The sequence below is a fragment of the Mugil cephalus genome, chromosome 1 (genome assembly GCF_022458985.1).
Source record: "Mugil cephalus isolate CIBA_MC_2020 chromosome 1, CIBA_Mcephalus_1.1, whole genome shotgun sequence".
In the NCBI taxonomy this organism is placed as follows: Eukaryota; Metazoa; Chordata; class Actinopteri; order Mugiliformes; family Mugilidae; genus Mugil; species Mugil cephalus.
The window spans coordinates 9127806-9151490 of record NC_061770.1 but is presented as its reverse complement, the minus strand read 5'-3'; the positions used below and the strand labels follow the sequence as shown (position 1 = coordinate 9151490).

Below are 23685 nucleotides of genomic sequence, written 5' to 3'. Positions count from 1 at the left end.
GTTCGGTAAGTAGTGCAACAATTCTGCTGGTAAACGTGTGTGTATTTGCATGTAGGCTGACATAGGCCCCAGAAACAGTTAAAATGCAACTGATGTTAATTGTGACCCAAGTAGTCTTAGAATAGATGTTTTCACTTTATCTAATGAGCTATATTAGGAATGTAAAACGTGATCACAGATCGTGCTACGCTCTTCTGGGCGCTGCCGCTTTATTTGAGTAGTTTGTAAACCGCCTGTGTGAGCGAGGGGATCACAAAGCTCTGACATCACTTCCTTCCTTCCTTCCTGGACATACTTCTTATAACTCATGCTCTTGTGCACGCGGAGGTGGGTGGGTAGCGTCATCCAACCCTGTCTGTCTGTGGTTGGTGGGTCAAGCAGACTGAGGGTCTGTATGAGTGCTTGGAGTTGAAAGCCTTTTGAAAGTAAATCAGCCCACTTGGAAAGTACAAGCATCGCTGGTGCTTGGAAGTTCCACTGAGGGGTGTTAACTGTGAACTGTCAGCGCAAATGTTGTGTATATATGACACACATTTTGTTGTGGTCATGTCTTACTTTGAAATTGAACTGTTGTCGTTTACACCTCTTGATATGCCTTAAAAAAATAACCAGCCACTTGACTTTGTCATTCGCCCGCTTGAAATGCCAATTATTCCCTCTGCTAATATCCACAATACACACATACACAAGCACAGACACACGTTTGAACATATATATTTTTATTCATATATATAATAAATTTCTATGTACAATTTATTCTTCTTTTTCAAAGAAACAAAATTAAAGAGAAAGCTTTGATTGCAAACAGTGTTTCATACTAAAGGAAGGGAAAGACAAAATGGGAAAGTGCTCAAAAAAACTAGTGTGTGTGTTATTTCCCTCTTGTAGTCACGTTTTAGTTAGCTACAACATGCCATTGTTTTGCAAGGTGATCTGAAGGCCAGAATTCCCCTTGAAGTCACTTTGAATTCATAAAATGAGAAGCATCTGATCTCACAAAAACTGCCACCAAAGACAGCTCCACTACTATAAAGAAATATTCACCACACGTTGTGAGGCTTTGGCGTTTATCACACTTGACTTTTAACGACGCTCACATTCGCAACAAAGGAGTCGACCCGATGCTTTCAGCGAACTCGTTCATCTCGTCAAACTCTCAAAGAGTTTACCTTTCTCAGCTGCAGTGGTTGCCCGCTGTCAGCAGTCGCGTTGATTTTTCCTGCTTAAATGTGTTTCAACCAAAGTGTTACGACATGTCGGGGTCCAATCACCGGCAGGAACAATGATACATTCGACAAAGCACAGCTATGACGGTGGAAACTTGCCACTGATTCACAATGTCTGATTGTCTGTTAGTCAGCCACGGTAGACAAAATATGACACCACCAATGCAACATAATCACATAAATAACTTCACAAAAATCATCCAGTGTACGGATTCTTCCTTTAGAACATTGGCAAGAGTTGACCTCCTCCCTCCAGAAATGGTAATACTTTAAACAAAATGAATTAATAACATTTCTTTAAAGCAGCTGAGACAGTCATGCAATATGCAGCCGAGTTAAACTGGTGGCTGACTACAGGGCCTCCCTCATGAAGCTGAAATCCACATGTCATGAACTGATCAAGATCAGTAGTTTAGTTAGTTGGCAAATAAGAGCTCGAATGAACCAGTGGCAACGCCACAACGTAAGGGACCAGGGTTTTGATGTGATGAGCTAAATTTTGTCAGTACACACAGATATGAGTCAGGAGATCCAGTCTTAAGTTGTAGGCCCAGTTGTGGGCCCAACAAGTTCCTTAGTGCAGGGCGTGGATGTCGGGCTGGGTCTGGGGGATTGAGATCCAGGCCCCGCCAGCTTAAAGGTCTTGCCGAACAGAAAATATCCTAGGTAGAGTTACACACTCCAGAGAATGTCTGCGTGGCAGCTTTAAAGAAATCACCGCACTGAATACCACTCACATTTCACAAACTATACACGTCACTTCGGTACAAAAGCGGGTTTTCTGCCAGAGGAACCGTGCTCGTGTGTGAGGGGGGACTCCTTCCTTTTGTGCTCTTGCTGCATGTATTCCTTTGCTTGGACATCAGACAAATAGACAGACAGCAGGGGACCATCGAGAAGCCCAGTCAGTGTCTACATTCTGAACTTGGAGATGGTCAACAGACTGAGAGGAAAAAGAGAAGGGTGTGAGTGGGTTCAGGGAGAATTGTATTGTGCTCACTGAGTTTTAAAGGCACTGTCCTGTCACATGATGTCAACAAAGAACTCACAGGGATTGCCCATAGCATGCTGGAAGGACTGGCGACTGGCGGTGAGCTCCGGAGGTACGGCTGCTAACTCTCTCCCAGGAGGGGCTCCGGGGGGCGTGCTACTGCTGACTGAGGTCTTTGGGGCCAGACGGGCCAGACAATAAGGGGGAGGCAAGCCCGGGGGTCCGTAGGAGGAGGCATGGCTTCGCTCGCTCTGCGCGCAGGAGCCCGGCCCCGGTTGCGTGAAGGGGGTGTGGCTGTAGGTGAAGGAGGGGTGGTTGTTCTGCGAAAGAGCGTGGCCCCTGTGCGAATGACTGTGGCTGAGACCTGATCGGGCATGGCTGTGACTGGAGATGGCGTGGCTGTGATGGCTCATTTGGCTGGCGGATCTGTCACCGCGCCTTCCTCCGCGGACGCCCGGCTCTGACTCACTGCACGTCGACCTCTGACCCTTCTCCTGCGGGGAAGAGCGTCTACCTTTGCCTGCGCTGGGGTTGGATCCGCTGCTTCGGCTTCCTGGTGAGGAGAACACAAACAGGCATTTCAGTGTGACCTTCCACAGTACGTTCACACAGCAGACCATCAGTTGGCGCCGATTTAGAACCCGATAGTTTTGCTACTGATTAACACGGAGACAAAGGTCACACGTTAAACAACAGCTTAAAAATAAATCCTTCGTGGACTACGACAGATGTCTTGGGTTATACATTAATGCTGTTAAATACCTTACTGCACTTTGTTTAAAGTGTGACCGGATATTTTTGTGCAGTCTAGCGGGAGTCATCGGTCAAGGGCAAACATGATTATCTCAAAAGTTTCTCCCCCAAGTTCCACCCCAGCAACTACTATTACAGGCTTCATCTACTGTTCATTCAAACACCGAAACATTCACAGATTATGAATGTAAACATGATACACCTGGACCAGAAGGACAGCTACGCAGCACATTGTAGTTATCAAAGAATAAATCTTTGTTCACGTTATCGGTTTTGCATTCAGGCATTCAGAATAGGTCAGACACGTCAGTGCGGCGTTACACACTTATGCCTCATACTGATGAAGGTGTACCACAGTATTGCAAAATCAAACATTCCACCTCCTTTCGCAATAAGCCCAAACAGTACTGGGTAAAGTGGTGCATGATCGCCCCCTGCTGGTGGGAATGATAGCACAAGCCTCAGAGTGATCATCCTGCATCATGCACCTCCCAGCAAAGTATAAATGCATGCCCAGAGGTGCAGAGAGGGAGAATCAACTGTCAAGAGAGCCACACACACACAGAGTACACATGGACAAAGAAAAAAATCATGGGACGGGCGGAGGGGGGAATAAAAAAAAAAACAACCTTAAAGCTACAGCATGGTAAGTGGAGAACGTTGAGCACAGGAGAAAAAGAGGAGGGACATAATGGAAAGATAGAGAGAGAGCAAAGAGAGAGCGGCAGAGGAGGTGAGGGGGTTAGCAGGCTTACCGGTTCCCCCAGTGTCCTGGGACTACCTCCTCCTTCAGTCTACCGTTGCCCAGCAGAAACAGAGGGAACAACAGGATTACACACACCTCCCATCCCAGGCTTTTTTTCCCACACTACCTAACGTACTCAGCTGCCTCTGCCACTGTTACTGCTTCGTTTCTTAACATCCAGATAAATAAAAAAAAAAAAAAGCGACGAAACTACCCCTAAAAATGCACACATGCACTCACTGGAACAAGCAGGCAGACACATCATTATCCATAAAACCCTTGTCCTAAGCTGAAAGCTCCAAAAGACTATTATCGCTGACCTACCAAACGTTACAAATGAACCAACTGAAAGAATGACAACTGGCTGAAAGCAAGACATGGCAATGTCACGATGAATCACTCAGAACTATGAAACTTAGACTGATAGATGACAACACGTAAAATAATTCACCCATATCCCTCACGGCTGTCTGATTTAAAATACTGTATAATGCAACGACGCTATCACCGCCACCTGTTTAACTAAAACGCCCCCTAACTCTCCACTCTCCTTCAATGCAGATATCAAAAATCATGCAGCACCATCGCACTCTGATTGAAAATGAAAATCATTCAAGACGGATGAAGAGGGATGGATTTGGTATTGATCATTTCAAGCTGGTGATTTATGATCCCGTGACTGATCAGATTTTCTGTTTGTGTACACACCCAGTACTGCAGAGCTGTCCGCTGCATGACTCAAGATGCTCATGATTGACCTTGACAATACAGGACGCGTTTTAGAACACACACACTTCATTATGAGAAATGCAATCGAATGTCAACTTTTTTTTTTTTTTTGCATTAGCATGAGTCAGACACTTGTTAATACTGAAATCGTCTGCCGGCAGGTTTAGCTAACGTCATGTCGCATGTTGAGTCAAATCATAGCACTGATTAATGATAGGCTGATGGAAAACTCAAATACTCTTCTCGCCCCTCCTCCTCGCTTACCCTCGCTGTGCTGGCTGCCCGCACTCCCACTGTGGAAACTGTGGCATGGGTCTGAGTATCCTGGTGGGAAGCTGGGGGGCGCAGAGGGGAAAGGAGGGTAGGGGAATGGCTGCCCGCCCAGAGGCCAGGGATTGTTGGTGGGAGGTAGCGGTGCCAAAGTGTCCTGCTCAGAGCCTCCGCCACTGGATCCTTCATTTAAATTGAGCGACGCCATGTCTTGATGAGAGAAAACAGAACCAGAGAAGGAGACATTTATCGACTATCGAGGTATATATGTGAGTCTTTAATGCACCGTGAGAAATGGCTGTACTTTGGCAGAGGTCCCCAAAGGTGTAGTAGCACTGTTCGGAGAACGTGATCTTGTTGACGGTGTGCCTCAGATAACCGTGTTTCAGCAGACTGCTCGCGTACTTCCTCGCGTCCCGTCGGTCTTTGAATCCTTCTACTCTGGAGTAGAGCCAGTCCACCACGTCAGCACCTGACACAGCAGCAGACACACACACGGACATGTAGGCGCCAGCTCTGATGTGTCGAACAGATGCTAAAAAATACCGGTGATGCTGCAACAACTACACAGTGACCACAGAGACTACAGTTAGCCGTGCAGCACAGTGCTGCAACAACTTCTCAAAACTATGTTTTCAAGACTGTGTGGTTAAAAAGTAAAAAAAAAAAAAGAAGAAGATTTTTGTTTTTTTTGTTTAAATTGTATAGAAAGTGCTTCAGAGATATGACTGGATGAACCTGATAAGAGCTTTCGTGATTACTGGCTGTCATTTCTAGAAATTATAGTTCATTATTTTCATACTTGTAGTTTAACCTTGCGCTCTTAAACGAATGACTCAAAAACATAGGTATTACTATTGCTCACACACAGCACCACGGTTTAGAGCAGCAAACACAGAGCACGGATCGTGCAGGTCTGCATCTTGTCTGCAATGCCGCTGCAAAAAAAGCTCAAATCTATGTCTGCAGTAAGTTTTTCTTTGCACAGATTCTCTCACCGATGACAGCATTGGCAATTGTGATCTTCAACCACATCCTGTCCCGAATCTCTAGGCCTGAGTCAGGCAGCTGCATCACCTTGACGATGGTGGCCATGTCTGTTTTGCTTACAGACAGAGGTAAGTCATCAAATTCTGAAATGGAGAGTTTGAGATGAAATATTAACATTCAAGAACATTTAAATGTAACATAATTAGTAATTTGTAATTACCATAGTGTGGGTAAGGTCCTGTCAGGGCTGTGGTGTGTGAAATCCAAGCTGCAGGGTCAATGGGTCTCACTGGCTCAGCTGATCAAATGAAACAAACAACATATGACGTATCATACAACCCAAACATTGTACCCTGGTTCAATCTCCCCTAGGGACATGACCTCAGTTACACTGTGCCTAACAAAATAAAGGAAGGATTGATTTGATAAATCATGAACTAGCTGAGGAGCGTCATGTATTCAGGTGAACTGAATATAGCACTAGTGTCCGTCTTACCGCGGGGGATGGTGAAGTAACTTCGTGGAGACGGGTCCCAACATTTGGCAACAGTAAGACTAATAGGACTGAAGAAGAACATACAAAACAATAATTCAATCATTTAAATGGGCTCGGTTATGAATGTTATCTGCACAGATCAAGTCAGTGTTTTCACTGTGTTCACAGTGTTCAGTACAAGTCAACAACATCACTAAGAGGCATCATTATGAATAAGTCATACACACGGTCATACACATGGTGAGCCATGTGAATAAGAAATGAGAAGGAGCATATAACTTCCCGTTTCATTACAACATTTATGTTATACTCTCATTGTGATCATCTTCTACAGCAAAGACTGCACTAAACACCATGATCAGTAGATGGGCTATTGAGTTAGTTTCATGTTCTTACCCAGTTTTGGATACAATCTCTCTGAGGATCCTCACCGCGTCGTCATTGCTCATGTTCTCAAAGTTGACATCATTCACCTGGTTTAACACACGAAACGATCTATGTAATTAGGCCTTTATATACTGTACATGTACCTGTCACACCGACTCTCTAAGCTCTGCAGCACCGTCAGATGTGTTTACACATGTTTAATGCACACATTCGTTTCTTAGTGCTTTTATTCATTCAGATCTCTGCAAATCCAGTTTCCTGAGGGATAAACAACCATAAAGAAGCCTATACTGTTAACGCTGAGGCAACTTCTAATTGCAATCAGTCATCGTGTGTTTTATCGTGGGTGTAGGCCCACGGCTGTGCCAGACACAGATCAAAAGATGGCAATTACAGGAAGGAAAAGGAGAGGCAGAACGCTGACATAACAATCTAGTAACAGAAGTCTGTGGTTATTAATAAGCCGCAACCTCAGACAGATGTACAGTAATCTCTCCACGCGTTGGCTCTGACATCAACGGCAGAGATAGTCTTGTTCAACCACGCACAGATATTTACTGCAAAAATGTCAAATGTCTATGGAACATATAACTATGATTTGTAAAAGAAAAAAAAAGTACCTGGAGGAGCATGTCTCCGGGTTCTATTCTGCCATCAGCAGCTACAGCTCCTCCCTTCATGATGGAGCCGATGTAAATGCCACCGTCTCCCCGGTCGTTACTCTGACCGACAATACTGATACCCAGAAAGTTGTACTTCTCTGTCAGGGAGAAAGCAGAGAATGAGAGATTAAAAAAAGTGTTTGACGAATAATAATATTCATTTTATACTTGATTCTGACAAAGAAATAGCTGTCGTAGCATCAGGGTTACCCATGTTGAGAGTGACGGTGATGATGTTGAGGCTCATAGTGGAGTCTGTGATACTGCTGAAGGACGAAGACTGGAAAGTAAGGAAGACACTGAGCAAGTTGCAAACAAAAGTGGCATAAAGTCCATATTAATTAGCTCTCTCATCTATTTCTCACGCCCAGCGTCAATGTCAATTACAGCAGAGGCAGTGATGTCTCCTAGAAGGGCATACCCGGTCTATTTTGGCCACTTTGTGCCTCCGTCTGCGCCGCTTGTGTCTGCGCATGAGCTGTGAAGAAGAACTCTGTTCTGTGGAGCTACTGAGCCTGAAACACGGAAGAATGGAGAGAAATGAGAATGAGAAAAAAGTCGCAGGTGAGCTTATGCTTTATTTCCAGTTCTGCTTAGTACAGTTAGATTACAGAGTGGCTAAGCTCATTTGAGTTTAGTTAAATTTTTTATTTTATTATGGTGGGGTATTTGTCAGGGGCAATATTTAAGAAATTCACATTGATAATACACACAACACAAGGCCTACTACAGAAAATGTAAATACATTTCTTGTATATATTTATATTATAGTGTAGGTTTATTGAAATTTTATTAAAGTTATTGGCATCGTGTATGTACTCTACAGGTATTTAAATCAATATGCGTAACACATTTTCTTTTTTTTTCACTATAATTTTTTAAAAATTTTTGTCAGGAGTAGATTTGAAAAACACAACAGTGTTCAGAGTCATGTGGACGTCCCAGTCTCTATGACTAATAATCCAGGGCCTCCTCAGGCTTGTGTTAACAAAGCCGATTGGAAATACAAAGAATAAAACTAAAGACATTTCCTGTATATTTTGATTTTACTTTAGTTAATTCTTCACGTACACATGTTCCAGTTGGTTTTTCTATTTCACTTAAAACTGTATAAGCGGATAAAGCTTGTCGACACTATATAAAAACATTTGAAATACAGTGCAGTGCAATTTTACAATACAGCAAAACAAAATAGTAATGTAGCAAGTTAAGGTTTGCAGTTCTGCAAGTTTAATACCATATGCATATTATAGATGTTTTGTAAACTGTTGTAAGCCAGTGATGCTGGCAAACAGAACATATACAGCATTTAAACCAGTATGTAATTAGGGCTTGAACGACTTCAACTGCTGCTAGTTTGCTGCAATCACTGACTGGGCTCTTGGCCTGTCACCGTTTGTGCTGTTATTGTCACCAGCAACTGGTCAACTTCCTGTTAAAAGCGTCATGGCACAGCAGTAGATTCTACTAGTTGACTAGTCAGTACAACCCCTTCATGTAATACACACTTTTGTACGCGCTAGTTAATTAATAAGTTGCAACCTGCATTGCTGTTGGTTAAAACACCATAAATGTAAAATAAAATACTTTATTAGCCATGTATGTTGGTACACATACATTGTTCTCTGCATTTAACCGGTCCAACTGAGTAAATGGTAAATTTGGTTTTATATCTATATTTTATATATTTTATATTTATATCATGCTTTTCTACTTATTTGTACTAAAAGCGCTTTACACTCAGAATAACACGTCCACACCAGCGCACACACATTCACCTGTGCCAAGCCCTGGGAACAACTCAGGGTTCATGTCTTGTTCAAGGACACTTTGGCCACATATATAGGCACACATGCAAGCGCAAGTGCCAGGGACTGAACCGCCGTGAGCCTCGCTGTCTTTTATGAACTGTAAAGCTACTGACTGAAGCGAGTGGCACACGCTGTACACACATTATGATGTGAGGAAGTGTGTTACCTGCTAGCATCCTCATCTTCCTCGCTGTCAACAAACGAGCTGGACTCCAGCTCGCTGCTCATTACTGAGGCACTGTCGTAACCCATGGCCGAGTCCCTTGCAGTGCGCTCTGATTTAGAGTGACCGTTGATGCGAGGGACTGTAGAGAGAGAGAGAGAGCAGAGCAGCAACGAGTCAGGCACAAGGTCATGTTTCTTATAGTGGAGACAAGTCAGAATGGGAGGAAGCAATCGGGAGGGCAGGAAAGTCAGCGTGAGTGGCAGAAATGGAAAAAAGAAATATCATAGTTATCTGAGCAAAAGTGGCAGAAATAACACAGAGGGTCTGATGTGTCTTATCTCAGGAGGAGGGTGACGTTAATGAAAGCGTGAAGTGAAAAGCAGCAGTGGGTACAGTAGATGGATTGACATAAATTAACAATTACTGTACAGCGCTCTGAAAGTTAGAAAAAGGAATACATATTAAAACAGTGCCCCTACAGTTCAAAGTTCTGCAAAAATTCACCAACAGAGTGCGACTACGCCGTCCACCTCCATACGTACATTGGCAGCGAGGCGGTGCTCTATCAGGGTAACAGCGGATTGGCCGGAAAGGCCTCATAAGGCGAAGAGGGCGTGGTAGCCAGTGTATTCGCCAAGAGCAAGCAAAACATTCCAGCAATGTAGTAGCTCCCATCGCCAGCTCCGCCCAGAAGGTGCTCTAATGAAAGCTGAGCTACGGCGCATGAACCCTCAAGCAGCAGAGGGACGTGACATCCACTGTCAGAATTCACTGAAACATGTTTCCTCCTACACTTTAAGGACCGCCACCAGAGAAAACAAAACAAACAAAAAAACAAGTGCGCGGGTTCACCAAGCCAGACTGCAAGTCTGTGTCTTTGTGCTCTGCTCCGTCTGTGCTAGTCGCTCTCTAAAAGGCAGCCTGAGCTCCAGACAGTCTCGGCCCACCAGCTGGCTGCTGACGGGCTTCACAGCTTATCTACAATAGAGGCATAAAGATACTCAATGAAGAGTGGCACACAAGGAAACAAGAGTGCTACAACTCAACAGCAAAGTCACTTATTGGCCGAACATTTGAAATTTTGAACACAAAACAAGCTTCACCTTTTCAAAAGTTGTTGATGGTTAACTGGGGTTTAAGCAAATGCAAATTTTGTTTCATTTTTGTTAACTATGATGCTTAGATAGACAAACAATCAATATTAATTTCTGATGAAACAAGAATCTGTTTAGAAAAGCTCACGACGAGCAAATAAAAACGTCTCCTCGTGACAAAACTAACATACTTCCAGTAATATTCCCACGCTAACACTGACATGAGAGAAAACAAATCTGCACTAATCTAACTGGCTAAATGAAAACACCTGTACCACACGTCAGAATACCATCAAAGGACATAACACGACAAATCCCTCTCACCACAGACGGCAGTGTGCCTTCAGCCGATGCACAGAGAAAATGAGCTGACAGTGAGGACAAAGTATTGCCTGCTCCCTCCCTCCATTCATCCCTCCCATGGCATGCAACTATAGAATGACTGCTAATCTGTCTGGGACCAATCAAATATCAGCATTCTCCAACACACACGGAGAGAGAGAGAGAGAGAGAGAGAGAGGGAATTAACATGGGATTTGAGATGATGTTCTGTCCTCTTCCCTCTCTTGCTTGAGTGAAAACACCATCAGGTCATTAACCTCCCGTGACACAAGTATTTGTTTGGAATTTTAAGATAGGGTTAACATCTTTAGGTATTTGGGATTGGTAGGACATAAGAAGTATGAAACAATGCAAAAGCAGAACTGGAAAGGATGAAATCCCAATGTCCTCAAACGAGTACTTGTGAATGTGTTAACTTTGCATCACATATCAAACTAGAAAAATTAATAAGCGTAAATAAACTTGTGTATTGACCCTTCGCTACCAGTGCATGGCAGACAAAAGTGTCCCCATATGAGGACACGGGGTCTCAGAAGGTTAAAAGCCTGTATGTTCTTTTACAAAGATACTATTTCAACCAGAAGACAGTGTAAGCTCACCAGCTGTTTTGTGTGTGCACGTACTGCGTAAATACAAGCATAAGTGCAACGGCTTAGCTTTATCTACTCTGACCCTAACCTTGAAATCCTGACAGCTCCGAACAGCATAATGTTTGTTTTAATCTTTTTAAGGTACCAAATGCTCTCATGTACAATTTTACAACTTTACACTGCAGTCTTCTCTTACACGACTCTGACGTGTAGAGCACCTGGCCGTCTTGAAAAAGATCATATCCCATAACTCCTGACTGCCCTCTGGGTCTTACATCTGTTCACCCTCCTAAAATCTCACCTGCTGCATTATTCATCCTCAGATTCTACAGCACTGACAGAAAGTAAGGAGGGATATGTTTACCAGGTTTGAACCCTTTAACTGATTACTGTAAAAACAGCCAGCGCTCACATAGAGACAGAACCATTTGAAGCGTGGGTATAAGGTGACAGGGGAATTCCTGCGCAGGATGATGCTGCAGGCAGTGAGGCAGAGGCGTGCTTCCTCTTTTATGCGTCTTTACATCCCAGCTATGCGACCGAGCCAAACTGAATTACATTTCAGTGGCACTCGCCAAATTTATGAGCCACAAAATTGCTGGTACACCGTGAGGAGCTCACGCAACTCCCCCGGTCGTTTCCCCTTAATTAGAGCTAACAAACAACAGGCTACCAGATGCAAGGCAAGCAGAGAGAATGAGAGACTACGTGCTCTCGCAACAAGGATCCATGAGGTGATCCTTAAGTAATTCTCTAATGCCTGTCGTCTCTAAAATAATGTGTGATTTGTGTTCAGGTCAATACAGAGCAGGGGACGGAGGCAAGATTTCTGCTTCTCGCTCGCAAAACAACAGATGTTCAGTTTGCTTTTAGCTGCAGCTGCACTACATCTTGTGCCAAGGCAAGAGCACCATCATAAGATGCACCCGAGTGTGATAAAATCCCTGGATCTGCTTGTGCAGTTAGTCTGCTAAGATACGGCGAAATCTGTTTCCAGCTATGTGAGACAGTTGCAGCCTCTTCCTGCAGCCCCAACCTGACGCTTTGTTCTGCGATACTAATTGTAGCACATAAATTAATGAGTGTTTGTTTAATAAGCCTGGAGCGCGGGATGCGGAGAGCCAGGTTTGCTGTGAAGAGAGGACAAGAGCAAGAGAGACACAGAGAGAGAGATAACCGTTTTTTTTTTTGTCTTTTTTTTATTTTGGCTAAAAATAACGGCAGACTGTGAGCATTAGAGGCTCCTGGTTTAATACTTCCTGTCATAAAATCAAGCAACCAAAATGTCTGTGCGAGACAGAAATAGAACGCAAGCGGTTGTCTCAAAATATCTGTGATTATTTTCATATCAAACACACCCTTTTCCTGCAGCGCTAATATTCCCTGTTCCCTTATGTGGACACGAATGACACAGGGTTTTACCTGGCAGCAGCCCGTTTTAAAAACAACGACCCTGTAAAGGAGAGCAGTTTTTAGCAACCTCTCCTTCTGAAGTGGATGTAATAACAGCATCTGTGGGTTGAATGTCAAAAAGTAAAATGTTTGCATTTGTAGTTTTCAGGGGCTTTTACAATGACGATCCGGTTCCTGACAGACTGTAGCTGGCTGTATTTATAGTGCAACAATGGCTTTGACAGACTGTCTTCTGATATTTCGCAAAACACTAGTGTCCTTCGACAGGGTGTAATCATCCGACATGATGAAAACCCTCTGACAATAAACCTGATGCACACAGATAAAGCAGAGGAAGGACGATTATTGGGAAAGACGGTAAATTCCCGAAAACGCAACAGACAGTAAACGTATACACCCTCTGTCTGCGTGTTTCTTGAGTTGACAAGGCTGAATTTCGACATGCAAAAGTTGGATCCTCGGGGGGCCTTGTGTTCATGCACGTCTGTTGTCTGTCTGCCTTTCATGTGAGTGATTCGTGTGTGCCATTAAACGAAGCGGTACCCAAATGACAAGGTGACGGCGTTCTCAGAATCCATCTGCTCCTGGCTGATAATACTCACGTTCGGTTTCTCTCGCTCTCCTCCGCGCGCGCTCCCTCTCCCGCTCTCTGCGGTGGCTCAGGAGAGACTCTGTGCCCGTCTCTGTGTCCAGGCCGTCGCGACTGCTCACCGCATTGGCGCTGCAACACACACACACACACAGGGAAACTGCAGCCGGGAGACGTAATGATGTACAAAACACACGCCCGCTCCTCCCCTCTCTCAGAAAGTGTTTTGAATTAATTCTCCAGCTAGCCTGCGACCAACACTCCTGAAGATAATCCCCTGCTACGATATACGTCTGTCTGTTATGATATCTGTTTGCCTGCCTTTCAACCTCAGGGGAACATGCAACTCATATCGTTTCAAATTCAACCCCCCCGGCCAAAGTAGGAGTTTCATTGTTCCGTGGTATGTGATGTATTTTTCGCTAAGTGTCATTAATGACCAGATACCCTGAGAGTGAGCCATGCTGGACAATACTGGCATTAATGAGACCCATTGAAAGAGCCCAGATGGTGCCTGGAGCGCGATTGGGAGAGATCGCATAAAAAGTGAGAAGTGGTAGATCAGGTGTGGGCTGAGCAATGAGCCGACCTGTGTACGTGGGGTCTGGGAGGAGTCTGGGGGTTCTGGAGGGGGCTGGCGGGCGGATTGTTATTCTGTCAGAGGGCCGGAGACGCCGTGGCCTCAGGCGCCAGGGTTAAGAGACTTACCCAGCCACAAGGCTCCGAGGAAACCTGAAGCTGGTGAGAGCTCTACTCAACCCTGTCAGTCTGTCACACGCACTTAGTCATCAGTGCAAGACGTACGTTACACCTGCATAGATAATCACACTTACCTTCACGCTTTAATGCAACTGGAAGTGCCCGTGTACAAACAGTGTCATATTCATAATGTATGACAACAAAAGGGGCAAACTAACATCCCCCCGGCCTCTTTTACGGAGAACGTTCTCACGCCGCCCAGTGACCATGTGCGGATGATCGATGCAAATTAAAACACGCACAAGTGCAGCCGGGACGCCGCGTCTGCGATGTTCACTCAGCGGGATAAAGTGTTCAATGGGGCGTGCGCACACGCTTCTGCGACTAATGGGCGCACCTGGGCCCGGCTTCACCAGCACAGGTCGGCGCATGTATGCAAATAGGAACTCAAGATGAGCGCTCTGGTTGCGTTTCCTATTGGAATGGATGAGAAAGCGATCGATGCGGCGGTGGCTGCTGACCAGCCGGCCGGCGGATCCGCTGATCCGGGGGAGATTATCCACAACACTAGGCTGCAGCTGTGAACAAATGCCACCCCCTTTTAATCCTCGCACCTACCAACCCCCCTCCCCTCCTCGCTGCTGCCACTCGCCACCCCCTCCCTCTTGGGAAATGGAGATGGGCGCTTTTAATGTCTGTTAATCCGGATTACCAGGCAGAGGCACATCAGATGTGTCCATTCTCAGCCCAAAACACCTATTCTGCGTGCTCATCAAATGGAGCTGTTCACACACATGAAATGCATGAATACGGCACAAAGAGAGAATGAAGTGGTAATAATATTCGGGCTATTTACAGGGAACGGTAAAGGGTGGAAGACTGGATTCATTACAGGAGGAGAGGCGGTTTGCTATAGGGAGTTCACCACGCCGTTTCTGAGAGAAAGAACTGCCCGCCTGACTCAAAGGGGGAAAGAGAAAGGAAGAGTGTGGGAGGGGGCGGGGGGAAATGACGTGGGGCAAGGGAGCTGGCACGATGCCTGTTTGCGCCACAAGGTGGCAGCAGCCAAAGCTGGCTGGGAACAATAAAATCATCAGGACAGCTGACAGCCAAACAGCAGGCAACAGCCCATAGAGGGCAAAAGCGAGCTGAGATGTCAAACACTGGATAAAGAGATACACTGAGACATGACAGATTGCATGTTCTCAATATAGAGCCTCAGCCATATTGCTCTAGAGCTGCAATGGCAACAACCCTAGCCTCTGCTGCCCCCGGCCCTTGGAGCTATATTTAGCAGGGGGGACTTCTCTCCAGCAAGTGCAGGGGTATTTTCTAATCTGCCAGTTTTATGTGAAAGTGTGGGCTCAGGTAACCACGGCCAGGCCACAAGATTTCTGAGCTTTTAAGCACCGATGTGTTTTGGGGCCACGTGCGCCTTTATTAGCTGCGTATGGATGAATGCTCTGAGTGACTGAACACAATGAGCCACAGTGAGTGCCACTACTCGCCTGGAGATGTTTATGCTGCGAAGGCTATTTCAAGAATAAGCAGCACTACGCATCATGTTTACATAGATGAGCGAGCTAACGCCTCACTCTGTGGTTACATGCGAGGGAGGGGAGACACACACACACACACACACACACAAGGGGGAAACACACGCTCCTACACTTAAGCTACACTCAAGCTTTAGCACGTACTTCACGCTATATTAACACACCAGAGTATCAGCCTCCTACACTTCCCATATGAGCCCATGATGACGAATCCCTCCACATTTGGGCCGGCAAATATGGCCCAGCGCGCAGGACCGCGTGCTTTAATACATCTGCCTGCGTGTGCAAGTGCAATTGTGCATAAATGACAAGAGGCAATCAGCCTACTTACTGGAAGGAGGGAGGACGAGAGTCTCCGATGCCCCCTGTTCTCTCCAGGGGAGGGGGGAGCTCCGGATGGCTCTCTGCACACTGAGATCCCCCATCAGAGTGTGCACTCTCTGCCAGGACCAACTGAGACGGGAAATATTCATTACGGATCAGAGAGAAACACACACGCACACACAAAAATAAACATTTAGTTGCACGATAAACACGATCTGTATTCGTTATTGTATGATTTTGTTGTCTCTGCAGTGTGGAGACAAATAAACTACGAGAAATTCAGAGTCAGACACTTCCTGCGAACACGCAGACATGGGGAAAGGCTATGAAAAGAGATGCTGCAGAGAGGCCTCCAGACGACTAGTGGCTATGCATAAACAGCTTGAGAAACACTGCGAGCCACATAGAAACTTAAAAGACCATATTGCTTTCACTCAGTGGAGTGTCAGTACAAAGGAGGATGTACAATGACCCAGCTTTTTCATCTGAGCCGAAATAATGGAAGTTACAGCAGGCAGCAGCAGAAAGACTAACAGCCGCATGGGCGATGATTATTCTAATGCGAGCTTTGGGATTCATGGGTGTCATCGTGGTGTCACGAGATTCTTAAATGAAGCCCGGGAGCGAAGTTTCTTTTTTTTTTTTGTTCGACTTCAAAGTACTGCTGCAGTCCACCCTCTGTGCCTTTCATTGCATGTAGACTGGTTTTCTATCTGAAACATCTCATGTGTGAGCAGATTGTTTCTGGTCCTTGCATTTTTTGTTTGATAGAAAACAGCTTCATAAAATATAGTAAGGAAACCTTTTAGGATTGAACCAAACGCATGCAAACTAGTCAGAGATGAAACTCAGCAATAAAATACACACAGTTCAGCTCAATATAACACAAGTACGCCCCAATACCAATTCGCCCTCTTTAAAAACAACTTCAGTTTAATATAAAATGGATCTTAAATTCTGAGCCTCAGTTTAACAACCATCTTGGCTAAGCTGAGGTTCGAGTTTAATAACATTAACAAATTAGATGTTTATATTTATTAAACTTTTTTACAGTGCATATTAATCAGTATATCAGTATTACTGTATATGTGTGTGGATATTTATAGAAAACTATTCTAATGATTCTAAAATGAATAAGTCTAATTTTAATTACAAGCTCTGTTAGGAAGTATGCGGTTGTTTCGCATCCTACATTGTGAGCCCATGCTTGTCACTTCAGCTGTCGTACTCATACAGGAGTAGTCAGAACAGCCACCACAGGGAATAGAGAGAAATGCTAATCAAGTGTGGCAAGACCGCAAATTTCCATATCCGAAAGTAAAACTGAGGCTGGTGCCGCTGATGCGTTTCATTAATAAGGACTCATAATTACATTAAGTGGCCTAAATAAACCTAATAAGGCAAAAATACGCTTCTCTTTATTAAAGTACAATTGAGCTGCAAGTCATTTAACTGACCAACAGAAAATTTACCTGAAAAGAGTCTGTTAATCAAATGAGAATTTTATTTTTTTTTAAGTCCTGATCCTCCTTTAAGATCCTCATGATTCTGGAAATGTTAAGACTCCAGTAACACTTGTAGTATATGGAACAGTTTTATTAGACTTAACTAGACTTCTAATTAAGCGGTTCCATAGAGGGGGCGCTGACTGGAGTCTTGACCTTTCTACAGTTTCTTTCCCTCCTCTATCCACCTTGGTAACGTGTGAAGTTGCACCAGAAATACTGCAGAATTTTTATGCAAGCTTTGTAAATCACCTGTGCTTAAATCTGACCCTATTACAAACGATAATATATAGGGATCTGATTTAAAAACTAAAATCAGATGAATAACAAAGGTGCACAGATGAGAACAAGCTGGGTTTTCAAAACAACACTGTATAGTGAGACCCTGTTTAAATTTTAAGTAAAAGCTTCCAGCCCTGTTGTCAGTGACCATCACCGCTGATTAAATGTTATGGAACTAGGCAGCCGCAAACAAGTCTACAGCCCACACTGTGCGGCCCACTCTGACCTCTGACCTCCCTGTGGAGGAAGGCAAGAAAACAAAGAAATCAATAAAGTACAACACACGTTTCAGTTCAACAGACAGAAAGCCACCAAGCAGATAAAATACAACCTGAAAATAAAGCCTGAAAAACTAATTCATACATCCTCGCTCTTAGTTTTAGATCAATATTTACAGACCTGACTGAATTGACCTGCCCTGTATGCCAGAGCAATGATTAACATATAAATCCTCCACTAATAAAGACAGACAGGTTTGATTGGACATACTTAAATATTAAAAACAACTAATGTTACATAGGTCAGTAGAGTAACAGGGCATCAGATACATACAGTAGACGATACTTCTCGTTTTATTCGTGAGTTAAATCCGATTGCATCTTTGTAACAGACCTTTCACGGCACAGCTGAATCAAGGAGGTGTTACACGGCTACATTCACTTGATCTACGAGTGTCCTGCATATCTTTGGTTGAAGCTAAGGCTGCAAACGGGCAGGCGGCCAGCAGAGAGGGGCAGCACGGGTGCACCATCTATCTCACTTACCCAGGACACCACCCTGCCGTTGAAGCACGGCAGCTTGGCATTGTCATCGGAAATCTCTTCTTTGACAACCCTGGGGAGAAAGCAGACGGATACAGTCAGACTAACTGACCAGCAGTAGGAGTCGGAGTCAGCTCGAAAAAACACAGCGCCGCACAGCCTGGAAACTCTTTCCTTTCCTGAATTGCTGGCTCATACTGAGCGACATTCATGCTTTGAAAGTCACATTTTCCACATTGCTTTCAATCAGCTTTGAACCCTTGCTAGCGGGGCTCAGCTTAAAGAGCAGCGGGGATGCCAGCGACAGTCGGCGTCTCTATCAGTGATTCATGGGCATCAGGGCTGCACCACCCGTTATAGTCGGCACAAGGGTGATGCGATAAGGACGCATCAACTTGGCAAGGACAGGACTATAAATCAGTAATGAATGGGTGTGAACCTTTGACTGGACAGGTGTGAATGTAGATAGATAGACAGATGGACAGACAGATAGATAGATAGGTAGGTAGATAGATAGATAGCTGCGACAACAGGGAGTCAAGGCACAGGAGTGTGTATTAATAGAGTGATCTGTGAGATCCTCCTTCAGTGTGTTCTCCTTTGGCCGTAAATTCCCAACAGAAATACCTCCCTGTTGCCCTTTGACCTCCCGAGACCCAGTTGAGCAGCGGCCCGTCACCACACCTGCTAGGCTCGTGTCACAAAGATCAAGACCAGGGGCCGAGCACCTTACACTCACCAGACACAGCCATTCATTTATGCTGTTTGTTTTCCCGCAATGCCTTTTCCCAGAATTAATACAAGCGTTTCCGAAAGCCTGTGGAGATCTCATATTAGCGTCTTGCCTTTGAACACGGCGCATGAAAAGGGAGAGGCACGACTTGAGAGCAGCAGGAAATCCTAAGCAGATTTCAGGCAGGGGTGTCTCTGACAGACACTTCATGGCTTTTTTTCCTCAATTGTCGTTTGGCAAAACTTCCCTGCTACTGAAACGATTAGCCGAGCCAGTTGTGTTTTTTTGTGCACGCTGCTGCTGTGGGAGCCGCGTTGCTGGGAGTGGTGGACAGAGATAACGCAGCCCTGTGGCTGGGACTGACGACCACGGAGTCTGCTGCTGTGGCATGTTCCTCCTCGGGGAGGAAAAAGGGGAGGGAGGTGAAGGCTGAGTCCGCCGGCTGCTTTTTAGGTAGGAAGTGTTCGCATCCTCTCTTAAGCGGCCTGAGCAGCTGTAAGGTGACTTGCGAGGATGTGGGAGTGGTCTTCACAAATAAAATATGACCACGCTTTTTCCTGAAGTCTTGCAGGAATGAGATCCACCCACGCAGATGACCAATCCAGCAGTTTCTGAGAGAAGCGCCGCGCAAAATACACCTATAAAGAATTTATCCGTCTCTGGTGGAAGAAGTGAAACCAACAGAAAACTATTCAAATCATAACAGATGACGTCTTTTTTTGACAGTTACCATCTGATATCGGGACCAGTTCAACTCCTGAACTTTTAACAAGTACGCACGTACGCGCACGTCATAAACCCTGAGAGGCGTGCGAGTGGTGTGGGCCGCTGTCACGGATCTGGCTTCTTAGAGCTGACAGCTTAAATAGATCTTAACAGATTTCACAGGATAATGACACAAGATTTACCCCGGTGAACGCGGAATATTCCGCCGCTGGAGATATTTGTGTAGCTGGGGAAGATTAGACGTGTTTGTTTATGCTTTGAGACAGCGGAGGGCAGCGGAGGGCTGGGTAAGTCGCAGCCTAAACTAGAAAACCAGAGGCAAAAGAAGCCAGCAAACACCGGGCAGAAAGTCCAAAGGCTTTGGTAGGCCGACGCTAATGATAGTGACAACAGGGAAGCAAAATATTTGCAATCAAACAAGTTGGTGAATAGTCTCACTTAGAAAACAGGTTAATTTAGCTTTAACCACGTCGAGAGCTGAGCATCATAAGTTGAGGTGAGACATTATGACAAATATTATATAATCATTATCACAGTAGGAGTGTTGCTGTAGGTGCCATGATACCAAAGTGCAGTATAACCTTTAAATGTGCCACGATCCACGGATAGCAAAAGCAAGCGAAGGAGAGGCAGGAGTGCATTTGTGCAAGAGGCTGCAGATTTTTGTCCTCTAACTACAGAGGCTTAGCATCACTCTCCCGGCAGAAGAAAGATCCCCCTGCCAGCCCCTTATTTCCGAGGCACAAACAAGACTGTTTCTTTCAGACCTTCAGCTTGGCTGCTTCCTCAGCTCCAGAGTGCCTCTGTGACTTGCATTATAGTGAGGTCTCAAACCCGCTCACCGCCACCAGTGGCAAAGACAAAACCCTGTATCATCACCTTGAAGTCTCCGAAGAAAAAGCCAAGTCGGTTGTTTCAAAACAACCCAGCCTCCATTAGCTTCCTGTCTTATGAATATTGATGACTGAATGAATATCACTGTGGAAAAACACGACTTAAGTATGAAATGTGCGCAGGAAATGCTCATCAGTGAATTCGCCGCGCTCTGTTGTCTGAGCGGAGATGCTACGGCAACGGTTCCGTGTTTACCGTGCAAATCCAAAGGGAACTGAAGTGGCATGTTCACCGCGGTGAGCTGAGGCGTTCGCCGGGTGAACCGTTTATCAAATTTGTGTGGCCACTGGTTAAAGAGCTGATATGGCCGGCACAAATGTAGTCCAGAAATCCCGTAAGAAAATGGCTGTTTTTTTCTGCACAACAGGGGGTCTACTACAGAGAACCTTGCTCTGACTGCTCATTTACATTTCAAACACTGTCTATAACTGCAAGGGATTTGATGTTTTCCCTCTCTGCTCAGCACTCTTATTCCTCCACTGCTAATTCTCCAGCAGCCATACTGTCTGTGTCTATGCAGTACAGCCAGCCATGGCTACCACAAAGCTTTCCTCTGTGCCTTTGACTGGATTCGCTTCCATACTGTGCCAATACCATACGGCACTGACAGAGCCTGAATATTCAGCCGTAACTCAAAGGCAGGAATGCTTGGGGGAGATGCCCCTACAATATGTGTGTAACAGCTATGTGTGAGCAGTCGCACTGTCCAGCTCACAATGTAATTTAACATGCTTTGTTGATGCACACGCAGGAGCGATTAGCTCTCATAGCAGTGTGTTCTGCAACCTGGAGTCATGTATCCATGTGGAGAGAGCAAACATGCTTTGTTTGTTTCCATAATCTGCTTGTCGATCACCTGAGGCCCAGCAAGCGGCCCGGCCTGAAGTGCAAGACAGGCAGGAAGCCAGGGCCGGGGACAAAGCGGTGCACCAAGCCTAGCCTGCCACCAGGAAGAGCCAGTTTCCCCCACAAGGTCAGGCTGCAGTGGAAATGTATGACGTCTGGCTCTATAGACGCTGCCTGCGACTGCATTTCCTCCAATCATGCTGGCGATTACAGCGCCAGATATTAATGTACGTGGGCCATTGTATGACTGCTCGGACTGGAATGAGAACAGGCACCGACACAAATATGTCAGCCTCAGCAGAGGCCCGATACAAGCAGATCTCGCTGACCAAGAGAGCCGAGGAGCCCTGTAGACCCGGCGTAACTCCTAAATAAGGGTGGGATTACAAATAGAAGCATCCAGTGGAGGTCGGGAGGTAACAGGAGTGGCTTTCTGAGGCAGAATAAAGAGAATGAGTTACAGAAAACACACATTTTACTGCATGTGTACACATTTCAAGGCACGTTCCGTGGTATTAGATCTACTATTTTGGTTGTAACATCCTAAAATTTAATCAGCGATTCAAATATTCCAGTAGGTTTAATCGTTTGTTTTCTCTCTCTCAAAAATAACTGGATTACTGGATGAGATGACAAGGCAAACAATTGCCACAATGCACTGTGTAACCCACAGGGTTTTACAACATTTACAATCGGTGTGCCCTACGATACTGCAACAAAACAATATATATCACACTGTTAATCAGAAGAACAAAGGTATAAAGAGGGCGTGCTTGTTTAAAGGACTAACAGCTCAGAGGCAATTAAAAAAGTGATAAGATGAGGCACAGCCATAATAACCGGCATGTGCTTTGCATATTCCCCTGAGACTGACCTGCAGTCCATTGTGTTGGGAAGAAACATAACTTCCTACGTGTGGGCCGTTCATTATTTTCCAAATGGCCACCAATAGGCCTGACAATGACTAGAAAAAACACATGCTACAATTGCCCGAGCACATGGTGGCCGAAAGAAAACCAAACATTATGAAACCCGAGGGCACATACGCTTTGTCCACATGGCTCTGACATTTCTATTCCACATGGTTCATGGGCTGGCATTAATAAGAGGAGCGGGGGTCTGGATCTGTGTAATACATGCAGGGCTGCGTCATTAGGGCTCTGGACGGATCTGGTATCACTTCAAACACTCGTGTGTCTCCTCCACTGCGCACAGCAATAATGAGCAGGTGCCAGGAGCGTGGAGACAAGACATGGCACTGTAGTTTGCACACATGTAACAACGCTGCAGCCACTATCGTTTTCGCGTTGCCAATCGGGGCCTGTCAAAACACACACCGCAGCGAACAGCAGCCACACGGACAAGCTAATAGTATTAATAGTAATAACAATAATAATAATTAGCAGCGACGTCGGCCACTTACCCGAAATCCTGGTCCATCGATTTGAAAAAGAATTTGTAGCTATTGACCGGCCGATTGTTGAGGACATTTTTAAAATCCGCTAAGGTGACTTTCTCCGGAGAAACCGACAGCTTGACCAGATAAGGAGTCTCCTCCTCGTCTATGTGATATATTATTTTAGTCTCCGCCATGAGAGTAAGGGGAGGACAATCATTGACACAGGAAAGGAACAAGGGTTGGCAGCGCAATAAACAGGCCTGCTATGTTACCAGCTACCCGGAGAATAACATAACAGCATTCCCTAATACCTAAAACCGCGACGGAAAATACGGCTCCGTGTGTTGGACAAACACGGCGAAAATCCACACATAATCGCGTCGCGAGCGTCTGTATTCCTGCTCCGGTGTGCGTCGGTACGGTGGCTCTCTCGGCACTAAAACAGGAAGGGACAGTCCACATCCTTGCGATATGGAGTAGTTGGGAATATTGCTATATTTCTCACAAGGTAGCTAATTGGTTAGACAGTGCTGTCATCTAGTGGTGTGTCTGGGCTGTGTCTGCGCAGGCCCATGTGCCCGGCTTATACAACACATTCATACTGTACGTGTACTGTAAGTCAGGCCGTGGAACAAAGAGGAGCTGCAGTGGCCCAATTAAGACTACACAGTGCTTTCTTTCTTTTATTATGACACCGATCGCCTGT

General features: G+C 45.3%; 1 protein-coding gene across 2 annotated transcripts; it reads right to left on the bottom strand.

Moving 5' to 3' along the window:
• Positions 1-698: 698 nt before the first annotated feature.
• Positions 699-23472, bottom strand: dvl1a (dishevelled segment polarity protein 1a). Of its 2 annotated transcripts, XM_047610134.1 has the most exons (15): positions 23004-23472; positions 18385-18454; positions 15841-15962; positions 13268-13386; positions 9227-9365; positions 7671-7764; positions 7460-7529; positions 7208-7347; positions 6597-6673; positions 6201-6268; positions 5925-6002; positions 5713-5847; positions 5019-5186; positions 4709-4924; positions 699-2770 (listed from the first exon to the last, which is right to left on the bottom strand). In XM_047610134.1, the coding sequence occupies exons 1-15, from the start codon at positions 23171-23173 to the stop codon at positions 2250-2252; spliced, it is 2187 nt and encodes a 728-aa protein (XP_047466090.1). In that variant the 5' UTR covers positions 23174-23472; the 3' UTR covers positions 699-2249. The 2 variants fall into 2 exon arrangements, with proteins under 2 accessions (XP_047466090.1, XP_047466122.1); XM_047610166.1 differs by lacking the exons at positions 13268-13386; positions 15841-15962; positions 18385-18454; positions 23004-23472 and adding an exon at positions 9769-10187.
• Between the last annotated feature and the right edge of the window lie 213 nt (positions 23473-23685).

Bases quoted from the DNA above. Each gene is read 5' to 3' on its own strand.
- dvl1a (XM_047610134.1), bottom strand. From the start codon at position 23,173: ATGGCGGAGACTAAAATAATATATCACATAGACGAGGAGGAGACTCCT. The intron at 7,765-9,226 runs GTAACACACTTC...TCCGTGTTTCAG, and splicing joins GAAGATGAGGATGCTAGCAG to GCTCAGTAGCTCCACAGAAC. The intron at 6,269-6,596 runs GTAAGAACATGA...GTTCTTCTTCAG, and splicing joins GAGATTGTATCCAAAACTGG to TCCTATTAGTCTTACTGTTG.